Below are 12233 nucleotides of genomic sequence, written 5' to 3'. Positions count from 1 at the left end.
ACCGGGGTAGGAGCAATCCTCTCACAGTGCTCAGAACACGCTTCCAAACCCATGCCCTGTGCATTCTTCTCACGTAAGCTATCCACCGCGGAGAGCAATTATGACATCGGCAACAGAGAACTCCTGGCCGTTAAACTCGCCCTAGAGGAGTGGAGACACTGGTTGGAGGGGGCCAAGCACCAGTTCATCGTCCTTACTGACCACAAGAATCTTCAGTATTTGAAGGAAGCCAAAAGACTCAACCCCCGTCAAGCCAGATGGGCCCTGTTCTTTACTCGGTTTCACTTCCACATATCTTATCGTCCAGGCTCAAAGAACATTCGAGCGGACGCCTTGTCGCGTCTCCATGCCCCCGAAGCACCCCAGGAAGAGCCCGAAGCCATCCTGCCTGAAAAATTATTTGTTCACCCCATCCAGTGGGATCTCGACGAACAACTCCTCGAAATGTCACAACGCGTCCCTAGTCCCCCAGAATGTCCCGTTGGAAAGGTCTATGTGCCCGAAGATTTCCGCACGTCTCTCATCTCCTCTGCCCATTCGTCTGTTGGAACAGGCCACCCAGGTATCAGTAAGACTCACTCGACTCTCCAACACAAATACTGGTGGCCAAATATGCAAAGGGACATTACGTCATTTATTCAGGGATGCGCTCTCTGCGCCATGACAAAAGTTCCTCGTCATCTACCTACTGGAAAATTGCTACCACTGCCCATCCCACACCGGCCCTGGTCCCATATTGGGGTAGATTATGTCACAGACCTTCCCGCCTCTGATGGCCATACCTGCAACCTTGTGGCCATAGATCGATTCTCTAAAGCCTGCAAGTTAATCCCCCTAAAGAAACTGCCCACAGCCTTTAACACTGCAGAATTACTTATGGAGCATGTCTTTCGTAATTTCGGCATTCCAGAAGATATCGTGTCCGACAGGGGGCCCCAGATCATCTCCAGGGTGTGGCGAGCTTTCTTTACCCTATTGAACGTAACGGTAAGCCTAACATCAGGCTATCACCCACAGTCTAATGGCCAAACCGAACGAAAGATCCAGGATGTCAGCCGTTTCCTCCGTACACTCTGCCATTCCAACCAGCACACCTGGAATCGATATTTGATCTGGGCGGAGTATGCCCAAAACTCCCTCCGGTAGACGTCCACGAACCTAACCCCTTTCCAGTGTGTTCTGGGTTACCAGCCACCACTATTCCCCTGGTCTGGTGAGCCCTCCGAGGTACCCGCGGTCAACACATGGTTCCAAGACAGTGAGAGAGAATGGAATCAGGCACATCATCATCTTCAGCAAGCTATTAATCGCCAGCAGCACTTTGCAGACACCCGTCGCCGTCAGGCTCCCAATTACCAACCCGGGCAACTAGTATGGCTTTCCACACGGGATATCCGTCTAAAACAACCCTGTCGTAAGCTGAGCCCTAAATACATTGGTCCATTCCCCGTCGAAAGACAAGTCAACCTAGTCACCTACCAACTTCGCCTGCCTGCTCAGTACCGCATCCACCCCACATTTCACGTCTCCCTCCTGAAACCCCATCACTCACCTGTACCTGCTTCCTCTGCAGATCCTGTCCCTGAGGATAACCCCCCAATACCGCCCATTGAAACCGAGCCCATCTACACGGTAAGGGAGATATTGGACTCCCGACGTCGAGGTGGCCGACTCGAATACCTGGTGGATTGGGAAGATTACGGAAAGGAGGAGAGATGTTGGGTACCCCGTAATGATATCCTCGACCCCAATCTACTCACCGAGTTTCATGCTCAGCATCCTGGGAGACCAGCACCACGACCTCGAGGTAGGCCCCCACGACGTCGGGGTCCAAGGTCCGCTGGCACGGACTCTGGAGGGGGGGGTACTGTGAGAGATCAACCAGGCTTGATTCCACCCTCCACTCAACGATCACTCTCCCCGGATTACTAATCTAACACACCTGTTCACTATTAACAACCTCATCAACACGTACTATAAATCACTCACCATAACCCCAGTTCAGCGTCAAGCCTCCAACAGGAACAGACTCTCACCGTGATCTTCTGAATCCCTGAAGCATCCCGATTGCTGAAAAGTAACGTTAACTTACCTGAATACCTCTAACTTCTGTGTCCTCATTCTGTTGTCTCCAGGACTCCTGTTTACATTTCCTATCGCCAGTGCACCTGTATCCCTCCGATTCAGCCAGTGAGTCTTCTGAACCCGTTGTCAAGTATCTGCTTCTAAAAAGAGAGGATTTGTATCACTGTACTGTGACTACTTGATTCCCACATTCCCAAAGTGGTTGTGCTTACCTGTTGCCTGTCCGGCACCGAGTGATCTTCACCGTATCTGCACCTGAACTGCCAAATTACTCACCTAACACTCTTGCCACCTAAAATAAAGCTGTGTTTGGATTCACTTACCTCTGCCTCCTTGTTTATATCCTGACAGCTATGCTATCAAATTGCTTGAAATAACAAAGGGGATGTCTATAGGGAGAGACTATAGCAGGAAGTTGAATATTGGAATACAATTCATTTTAATAACATTAACCTTCCCAATTATAGATAAATGTATTGAAGTCCATCTGCACACATTGCTCAAAAATATTTTTTATTAAAGGGTCAAAATGAACTATCTATATCACACAAATTAGCTGGGAATAAAATACCCAAATACCACACAAATTAGCTGGGAATAAAATACCCAAAAACTTAATGCCCTGTCTGGGCCACTGGAAGGTGACCGGCTGAAAAGCCATTACCGGGCAGTATGCTGTAAGAGCATAAGCTTCAGATTTAGGACCAATTAAATCTGTATCCTGAGAAATTAGAAAAGGAATGAATAAATCTGTGGAGGCAAGGCATAGATCTAGTAGGGTCAGAAACAAATAATAAAATATAATCTGTGTAAAGCTAAAGCTTATGCGCCACACCACCCTCCACCAACCCTGAAAATCATCCTCCTTTCTTATCAGAGCTGCTAATGGTTCCAGGGCAAGACAAAACAATAATAGGAAAAGAGGGCAACCCTGCTGGGTGCCACTATCCAGAGTAAAATAATCTGTTTTAAAATTAATCCATTCGTTTGTACTGCCGCTACCGGGAGAACAGGTGTGTTAGATTAGTCTATGAAGTAACTTAATCCAACCAATAAAAGTATTCTCAAACCCATACATTTACAATATATTAAAAAGATAATCCCATTCTACCATATCAAATGCCTTTTCGGCATCAAGCAAGATGGCAGAGACTGGAGTCTGATGATTTGCCACTGACCACATGATATTGATGAAATGCCTAATGTTAACAGAAGAGCTACGGGCGCGATTCAACTCAAACTATTCTATATGTATAAGAGGTGTCATAACATTACTTGAGCCAGAATTTATGACAATCTTTTTATGTCTAGCTGGATCAGGGAAATTAGAGGGTAACTCTTACACTCGCTTGGATCTTTGTCCTTTTTAAGAATCAGACTGATCCGGGCTTGCATCATGGTTGGCGGAAGCTTTCCATTCTTTAATAATTCTGTATAAACTTCTAGCAAAAGTGTAGCCAATTCTGTAGCATAAGAGAACAGAAAACTCAGCAGCAAAGCCATCTGGCCCAGGAGTCTCAATTGCCTCACTAAGCTCCTCCAAGATTATCTCAGAAACAAGAGAATTTTTATGCTCAGCCATCAGTTTAGGAAGTTCTAATGGTGCCATAAAGTTTCTAATATGTTCATCAGTATACGAAGACCTATAGAGATCAAGATAATATTCTTTAAAAGCATTATTCATATCAATGGCTGAGGTAAATATTTTACCACCAGCAGATTTTACTGAGGGAATTGCAGAAAAAGACTCTCTCTGTTTTATATATTTAGCCAGAAGTTTTCCTGCCTTGTCTCTCGACTAAAAGTTTGACTGTCTTGCCCTGAATAGCCAAAACTCCACCTTCCACAAAACAATTGTGTTATATCTGTATTTAAATCAGGTCAGTACTCTGAGGCCATCAGACAACAATCAGTGCTTGAGATCTGCACCGGCATTTTTAATGTTCCCTTCCAACTCCAGTTCTCGTGCTTTGGATTTTTTGGTGAATGAGGCACACTGTATGATCCGGCCCCTAAGGACCTATTTAAGTGCCTCACAAGCCATGCCCACAGAGGCTACCGAGGACCAGTTGGTCTCCATATAACATTGATTTCAGCCTTTAACATTTGTTGGAATTCAGGATTTTGCAAAAGGGATACATATACCAACTATACAAGTTCCTTTTCTCCATATGTGGCAGCACCTCTAAACTTACCAGGGTGTGATCTGAGACTAACATTTTTCCAAATGAGCAATCAAGAACAGATGAAATGAGGGACTTAGATATTTAAAAAAAAATCTATTCTAGAATAAATGGACTGATGAAAACTATTTCATAGTCGCAACCCGATGGGTTCAAAAGACTCCAAATATCTGTAAGACCAAGATTTTTTACACATCCTGTTAGGCGTCAATGTTACTCTATGGTGCTTGCACACAAGTCTCCTCCCAATATTATCATAAGTGATACCAGCAGCTTGCAGCATCCCTTCCGGATCTATAAAAAAGCCCTGATCATCAACATTGCGTGTGTAAATATTAGCCAAAATAAGACTTTGCACCTGAATTTCCGCTAAAATAATAATTACTCTTCTTAATTTTTCTTTAATCTGTTTGAGATATTTGAATTGTAGATTCAGTGTAATGAATCCCCTGCTCTTACTTGAGCCAGCACTAAAGAAAACATGTCCACCCCATATCTTCCCAAATTTGTCAGCTTCCTGCGGAGAAAGATGCATTTCCTGATGAAACACAATATCATATTTATTACGCTTAAGAGAAATAACCTTCCTTCTTTTTATGGGGTGCCCCAACACATTCACATTCCAGAGGAGAGAGAAAAACCACTCATATTAACATTTTGACATATGCGGAAAAGATAGATTGTGTCAAAAACGAAATTATAGACCACATCCAAAATTAGTGCAATCACACCCCGAACTTCCCCCAGAGCCAAACAAACAGAAAAAAAATATATATGCACATTAACCCCGTACACGAAATGCCAACTGGTGTCCATTCCTCTAAACTGCTGCCAGGATTCTGAGCAGAACCAGAAAATATGAACATATCACACCAGTCCTCAAGTCTTTACACTGGCTCCAAGTTACATTTAGGATTGATTTTAAAGTATTATTACTGGTATATAAATCACTCAATGGGCTAGGACCTCAATATATTGCAGATATGCTCACTGAATATAAACCCAACAGATCACTCAGATCACATCAGCTAGAAATACCAAGGGTTCACTCTAAGCAAGGAGAGTCTGCTTTTAGCTTTTATGCCAGCCGCAGCTGGAACCAGCTTCCAGAAGAGATCAGATGTGCTCCTACAGTAGTCACATTCAAATCCAGACTCAAAACATCTGTTCAGCTGTGCATTTACTGAATGAGCACTGTGCCACTGTGTGTCCGACTGTTTGTACTGTATTTTATTTTATTCTAAACTGTTTCAATTATTCTTATTTTTTTATTCTTATTTTAATCTCTTCTATGTAAAGCACTTTGAATTACCATTGTGTATGAAATGTGCTATATAAATAAACTTGCCTTGCCTTGCCTTGCCTTGCCTTGCCTAAACTCAAACAGTCCATGCATGCCTACGAGAGGCCCCGGGACAACTTTGCCGTTGGATTGCTCAAGTCTGGTGTTTCTATACAAATTTGTGAGACAGTTACAAAACAACAGATAATCTATAAAACAAATTCTAGCCAATGGGTGAAATAAACACAAAGAACGTGTAAATCCATCCACATAACTGTCCCAAAAGGCTTTATTCCACAAAACAAACTCCAGCCACTAGGAGGAACCAGCACAAAAAAAACAAAGGGGTGCTCAGTTTCCTTGGACAGTCAAACGAATGTTCAGTAAGCCGGCCCATTTGGCTGCAACATGAGTGCAACAAATTACCTAATCACTCCAATGTCTTTTAAGAAATACTCCACAAAACAAACTCCAGCCAATAGGAGGCATAAGCACAAATAACGTGCAGATTCATCCACTCAACAGTCCCGAAGGATTGTTACTCCATAAAACTAATCTCACCGGATTATTTCATTAAAAGTGCTAAAACTAGCAAAGTGCGCAGAGCTCGCCATTCACACGTCTGAACCTTGCATGGCGTCACGTGACCTCCAGGCTAGTGTTTTATACATTATACATACAATACGAGACTCCAGTGAACAATTACGATGTCCCTGAGGATGTCCACTGAAGAAATTACAAAGAAACACAAAGAATTAGGCTAGAATTATTTTCCATGCTGGTCCAGGCTAGTTGATGATGGTCAGTATTTGTTTGCCATGCTTACCAGCCCAAGATAGCTTGTGAAGATAGTTGACTAACAAAGTCTTTCTGGTACATCTAAAACACAACATATGCTGATGACCAACTATGTTGGTCTTTTTTAAGAGAGGTTATATATCTGAAATCTTACCTGAGTCCCTAAGCAGGCCACCATCATGTGTGTGAGGAGTTTGGCAGCGAACATCAGGAATCTAGCGCACAGCAAATGGGATACAATGGCCAAGGCAAATCCTTTGGGCCGGAAAGAGACACAAATTGTATGCATTTCAGGTATCATACCTTATCACATCAAACTGGGATTGTGTCATCACAAGTATACTGTATAGAAATTGAATTTTTCTATAAGTATTTTAGACAAAACCAGGCCTGATCTTACCTGAGATACATATGAAACCTGCAGCATAGAAGCCTTCGTTGAATGAAGCGAAACTTCCGGTTTCTGCATACGCTGTATAAACAGACAGATGTGTACACGCACACTCCACGAAATTCTGACTGTCATCCACCACGCGACATAACTGACCATCAGACAGCCAGCTGGAGAGAAATCATTCCAAAATGATCATGACAAGTCACTTACGTTGCTAGGTGAACATAACATTTTGCTATATTTATAAAGGTTAAGTGTGTAACTTCTGTCACAGGTGACAGCAAATGGAATTGCATAAAATACTGCCCCGCCCTTATCTTCCACTGGTTGTTCAAACAGGTAGTCCCATCCCAAACTCACACCATAAGTTGAGTCAGAAGTTGACATGTTTCAAATGTTTTGAAAGCGCCACAGAGCCAAAGCATTTACACGTTTCTAGAAAGTGAACCTTCAAATGGCTTACTTTTGGTTGCATCTGCATATTTAATTGGGACAGAACTATTTTAACATTGAAAAAATTACACACTTTAACGTCATTATGTATTTATCACTTAATAAAATACTTTAATAAACATTACATTTCAAGTTGAACATGAAGGCTCAGTACGCTGTGACTAAGTGGTTGTGAAAAGAGAATCTGGTTAGAGGATTTTATCAGTCTTTCTCAGCTTAACCTATTAAAGCATAATTTCAGAATGAGAGATTTCACCCCTTGGGGGGGAAAATAAATGAAGGCAGGGCTTAAATTCAACTTTACTGTCTGCTAATTCAAATTAAACTTACGTAAAACACCAAATTACGATTCCAAACTGTCTCTCATTTGTCAGAATTTCAGCTACTTCAGTTGTCTGAAGGAATAACTTAAATGCTCTGTGGTGTCTTAGACGCCAGTCAAAAATCCATTATTGGATAAGCAATGGTTATGAGGGTGAAAAAAAGTTCCTGGAATTTAACAGAAAACTATTTATAATATCTGTTATCTAAAAGTATGACCCTAGGAGGGCTGTTTTACATAAAACCTGGAGAGAATTTGGGAACAAACAGTACATCCAATAGTCTACTCTAGAATGTCCTCAAGAATGACTTCCTGGCCAAGAACACACAGAAAGTTCTCTGTCACACACAGACACACACACACACACACACACACATGTCCTAGAGAATGTGTGAGACAGGTATTAAAGGGGTTCGTCATGATAGGTCATGAGTCCTGACCCTAACACTCCACTGTACACACTGTCTGTCTAACTGATGAGTGCTAATTTTACACGAATGCAGGCCAGATGAGGTCAGAGCTTTCCACATAGATGGTCTGTCAAGTTCAGAATAATTTTCTGTAATGTTGAAGTTTAGGGGGTTGCCACTGTGGTGAAGAGTATAGCTTGAGCTTGCGCTTATAAACTAAATACTAAATCTTAACATTGCTAGCACATACACTTACTAATCTGAATGTGCTGAACATGGTTAATGGGGAAAACCTAGGCTCTTATGGTACAAAAAACTCTTGTGTGGTGCAGTATTTTCAGAGAAACAAAAAAATGTGGACATTGCCAATATATATATATATATATTTTTAAGTAATATTGCATAAAATTCCAAGTGGAATCAGTCTAAAAACTGGTTGCAAAAATTATGCACTTTATTTTTAGCTAAATCCACACGTGATTTTTTTGTGTTAAACTTAAATATACAGGTCCTTCTCAAAAAATTAGCATATTGTGATAAAGTTCATTATTTTCCATAATGTAATGATAAAAATTAAACTTTCATATATTTTAGATTCATTGCACACCAACTGAAATATTTCAGGTCTTTTATTGTTTTAATACTGATGATTTTGGCATACAGCTCATGAAAACCCAAAATTCCTATCTCAAAAAATTAGCATATTTCATCCGACCAATAAAAGAAGTGTTTTTAATACAAAAAAAAGTCAACCTTCAAATAATTATGTTCAGTTATGCACTCAATACTTGGTCGGGAATCCTTTTGCAGAAATGACTGCTTCAATGCGGCGTGGCATGGAGGCAATCAGCCTGTGGCACTGCTGAGGTGTTATGGAGGCCCAGGATGCTTCGATAGCGGCCTTAAGCTCATCCAGAGTGTTGGGTCTTACGTCTCTCATCTTTCTCTTCACAATATCCCACAGATTCTCTATGGGGTTCAGGTCAGGAGAGTTGGCAGGCCAATTGAGCACAGTAATACCATGGTCAGTAAACCATTTACCAGTGGTTTTGGCACTGTGAGCAGGTGCCAGGTCGTGCTGAAAAATCAAATCTTCATCTCCATAAAGCTTTTCAGCAGATGGAAGCATGAAGTGCTCCAAAATCTCCTGATAGCTAGCTGCATTGACCCTGCCCTTGATAAAACACAGTGGACCAACACCAGCAGCTGACATGGCACCCCAGACCATCTCTGACTGTGGGTACTTGACACTGGACTTCAGGCATTTTGGCATTTCCTTCTCCCCAGTCTTCCTCCAGACTCTGGCACCTTGATTTCGAATGACATGCAAAATTTGCTTTCATCCGAAAAAGTACTTTGGACCACTGAGCAACAGTCCAGTGCTGCTTCTCTGTAGTCCAGGTCAGGCGCTTCTGCCGCTGTTTCTGGTGCCTGTGCACAGTGGCTCTGGATGTTTCTACTCCAGACTCAGTCCACTGCTTCCGAAGGTCCCCAAGGTCTGGAATCGGTCCTTCTCCACAATCTTCCTCAGGGTCCGGTCACCTCTTCTCATTGTGCAGCGTTTTTGCCACACTTTTTCCTTCCCACAGACTTCCCACTGAGGTGCCTTGATACAGCACTCTGGGAACAGCCTATTTATTCAGAAATTTCTTTCTGTGTCTTACCCTCTTGATTGAGGGTGTCAATGATGGCCTTCTGGACAGCAGTCAGGTCGGCAGTCTTACCCATGATTGCGGTTTTGAGTAATGAAACAGGCTGGGAGTTTTTAAAAGCCTCAGGAATCTTTTGCAGGTGTTTAGAATTAATTAGTTGATTCAGATGATTAGGTTAATAGATCGTTTAGAGACCCTTTTCATGATATGCAAATTTTTTGAGACAGGAATTTTGGGTTTTCATGAGCTGTATGCCAAAATCATCAGTATTAAAACAATAAAAGACCTGAAATATTTCAGTTGGTGTGCAATGAATCTAAAATATATGAAAGTTTTATTTTTATCATTACATTATGGAAAATAATGAACTTTATCACAATATTCTAATTTTTTGAGAAGGACCTGTATACGGTTGCGTCATGCAGCACTAAAGTGTGCTGCATGGCGTATGTTTCAGTTAGGGACAATTACCTCTCTGCAGCCTGGTTCCACAACAGGCACAGAGACTGGCGAGGTTTCCCACGTCGGTCTGGAGTGTGTATGCGGTAAACTATTTCTTGACCATCAGCGAGAGGTTTAGATCCTCTACCTTGCAGGCTGACAGACAAAACCTGCAGAAACATACATATCAGAATGGATTCAATTCAACCAGACAAAAGCACAAAACACTCAAGTACAACTTGAGTACAACTCAAAATCTTCAACTCAATAGTGTCATCTGCTGGACATGTGAAAGCCTGAATTCATTTTAACTGATTATTCAAACTAATTCTCATCTGACATGCTAATTTATCTTATTACATAATTAATTTACACAACCCAATAAAGGACCAGCTACTGTAGCACAAATTAAAACATCTTCCACAAAAGTTACTAATGAGTAATTAATCTTCTTTCCAAATTTGTATCCCTGTTAAAGGTCCGCATGGAAATTAGATACTGTGACCCAACCAAACCAGTACCCCATGCCCATGGATCTTCGCACCCTATATTGGTAGAGCACAGTGATATTTTTCATATACAATGAATACAGAAATAATAGAAGACATAGTGTTGAGTATTAATGGTTTCTGCGCTCAGAGACACCTCACCTTGTCATTTAAGGCGCTGGCTTTAGTGTTGGTAAGGAACCAGTGTTCAGTGCTATACTCTGTAAAGTGCACTTTACGGCAAGCGGACAGGACCATGCTGCCCATGGGTGGGGCTGGTACCTCCAGCAGGGTTTCAGGCAGGGTGAAGGTGTCTGCGTTCTTGCCTGTAAATGTGTGGCCATTGATCTGAGTGGGGTACCAGTGATGAGCAGCTATAGAGAAATATGGACAAGTGTCCAGTATGGTTGTGCCTCTGAAAAGAGAGAAAATCAAAGCAGAAAACAATCAGCAGTAATAAAGAAACAAATAAAACCCATGACTGACAATAGATAGACCTCACCTCTTTCCTTCTGCTCCACACTCTGTGTCCGTGACCAATGTAAAGGCAAAGCGCTCCGCCACTTCAGCCAGCTGGCTCAGGCCCCGGGTATCCCCTCGGCTGGGGTTCGCCATGGCACACAGGAGGTCATAGGTCAAGCTGCGGCTGCTGTCTTTTAGTGGAGTCTGCTCAGCATAATTCAGAATCTGAGAAAGAGAATCAATAAAGTATAAATAGAAATAACAAGTAAGGAAACTATATTATTACATTATAATACTAGACTTGTCCATGCAAAATTCACTGCTGCAATGCTAGTGTGTTCTAAGTGGTTGTTTCTAGGTAGTTGTAGTATCTATTATATTCTGAAGTGTCTACGATATTCTGTCCCTAATAATTGCTTGGGTCTGTCCTCCAATATTAGTCTATGCCAGGACTCTTCAATTATTTTCTTGAGGTGGACTGAAAACTTGAGGGGGGCCAAATATTTTTTTATATTCATCTTAGCAAGCACTTTAATTGTCAGTAACATGTTAACATTAAGGGGGGGGGGGGGGGTGGACTAAACACCATTAATACTGTGTTTTACATTAACATATATTCATGGTAGTCAATAAAAAATTAAGGTCTGTCCATAAGTTCCTTCTTAAGATCTGGCTGGAAAAATCTAAACAAAAAAAACGACTTAACCTTCACTAACAAATACATTTTGATCAACTTTACTTTAAAAATAAAAACATAAATAATTTCAACATATCAGGGCTATTGTTTTACAAACTATGAAAAAGAAGAGGAACATTAAGATCTGTTAAAGCCCATATCTTTGACTATAGAGTACAACCCCCTGATTTGTTGGATATTTTCACTAGTACAGCCGTGGTCAAAAGTATTGGCAGTGACATAAATGTTGTGTTTCGCAAAGTTTTCTGCTTCAGTTGTTGTGGTGTTGATTCACATTGTTTCTAGATTATTGTGCAGAGTGTTCAGATGCATTTTAAATAATTGCAAAAAGCTCCATTGGCCAAAAAAACTTTTTATTTTTCTTTATTATCAAAATTTGAAGGGCAGCAAAGAAGCCACTTCTCTCCAAGAAAAACATCATGGACAGGCTGAAATTCTGCAGGAAGTACAAGGATTGGATAGTAGAAGACTGGTGCAAAGTTATTTTCTCTGATGAAGCCCCCTTCTGACTGTTTGGGACATCTGGAAAATCGATAGTCCGAAGAAGAAAAGGTGAACGCTACCAT

The 12233-nt window shown here is 41.5% G+C and overlaps 1 protein-coding gene across 1 annotated transcript in view; it reads right to left on the bottom strand.

Annotated features, from left to right (window-relative positions):
• Positions 1–12233, bottom strand: part of adgrv1 (adhesion G protein-coupled receptor V1) — a 178519-nt gene that overhangs the window by 82671 nt on the left and 83615 nt on the right. The window contains exons 79-83 of the mRNA XM_052125837.1: positions 11011–11195; positions 10671–10923; positions 10051–10190; positions 6749–6909; positions 6503–6603 (exon numbers count right to left, since the gene is read on the bottom strand). Coding sequence (XP_051981797.1) covers positions 6503–6603; positions 6749–6909; positions 10051–10190; positions 10671–10923; positions 11011–11195 — 840 coding nt within the window. The remainder of the gene's footprint in view (positions 1–6502; positions 6604–6748; positions 6910–10050; positions 10191–10670; positions 10924–11010; positions 11196–12233) is intronic.

This window comes from Xyrauchen texanus, chromosome 4, assembly GCF_025860055.1.
Source record: "Xyrauchen texanus isolate HMW12.3.18 chromosome 4, RBS_HiC_50CHRs, whole genome shotgun sequence".
Taxonomy (NCBI): domain Eukaryota; kingdom Metazoa; phylum Chordata; class Actinopteri; order Cypriniformes; family Catostomidae; genus Xyrauchen; species Xyrauchen texanus.
Note: the sequence above shows the minus strand (reverse complement) of the source record. Positions and strands in the feature narration are given on the sequence as shown.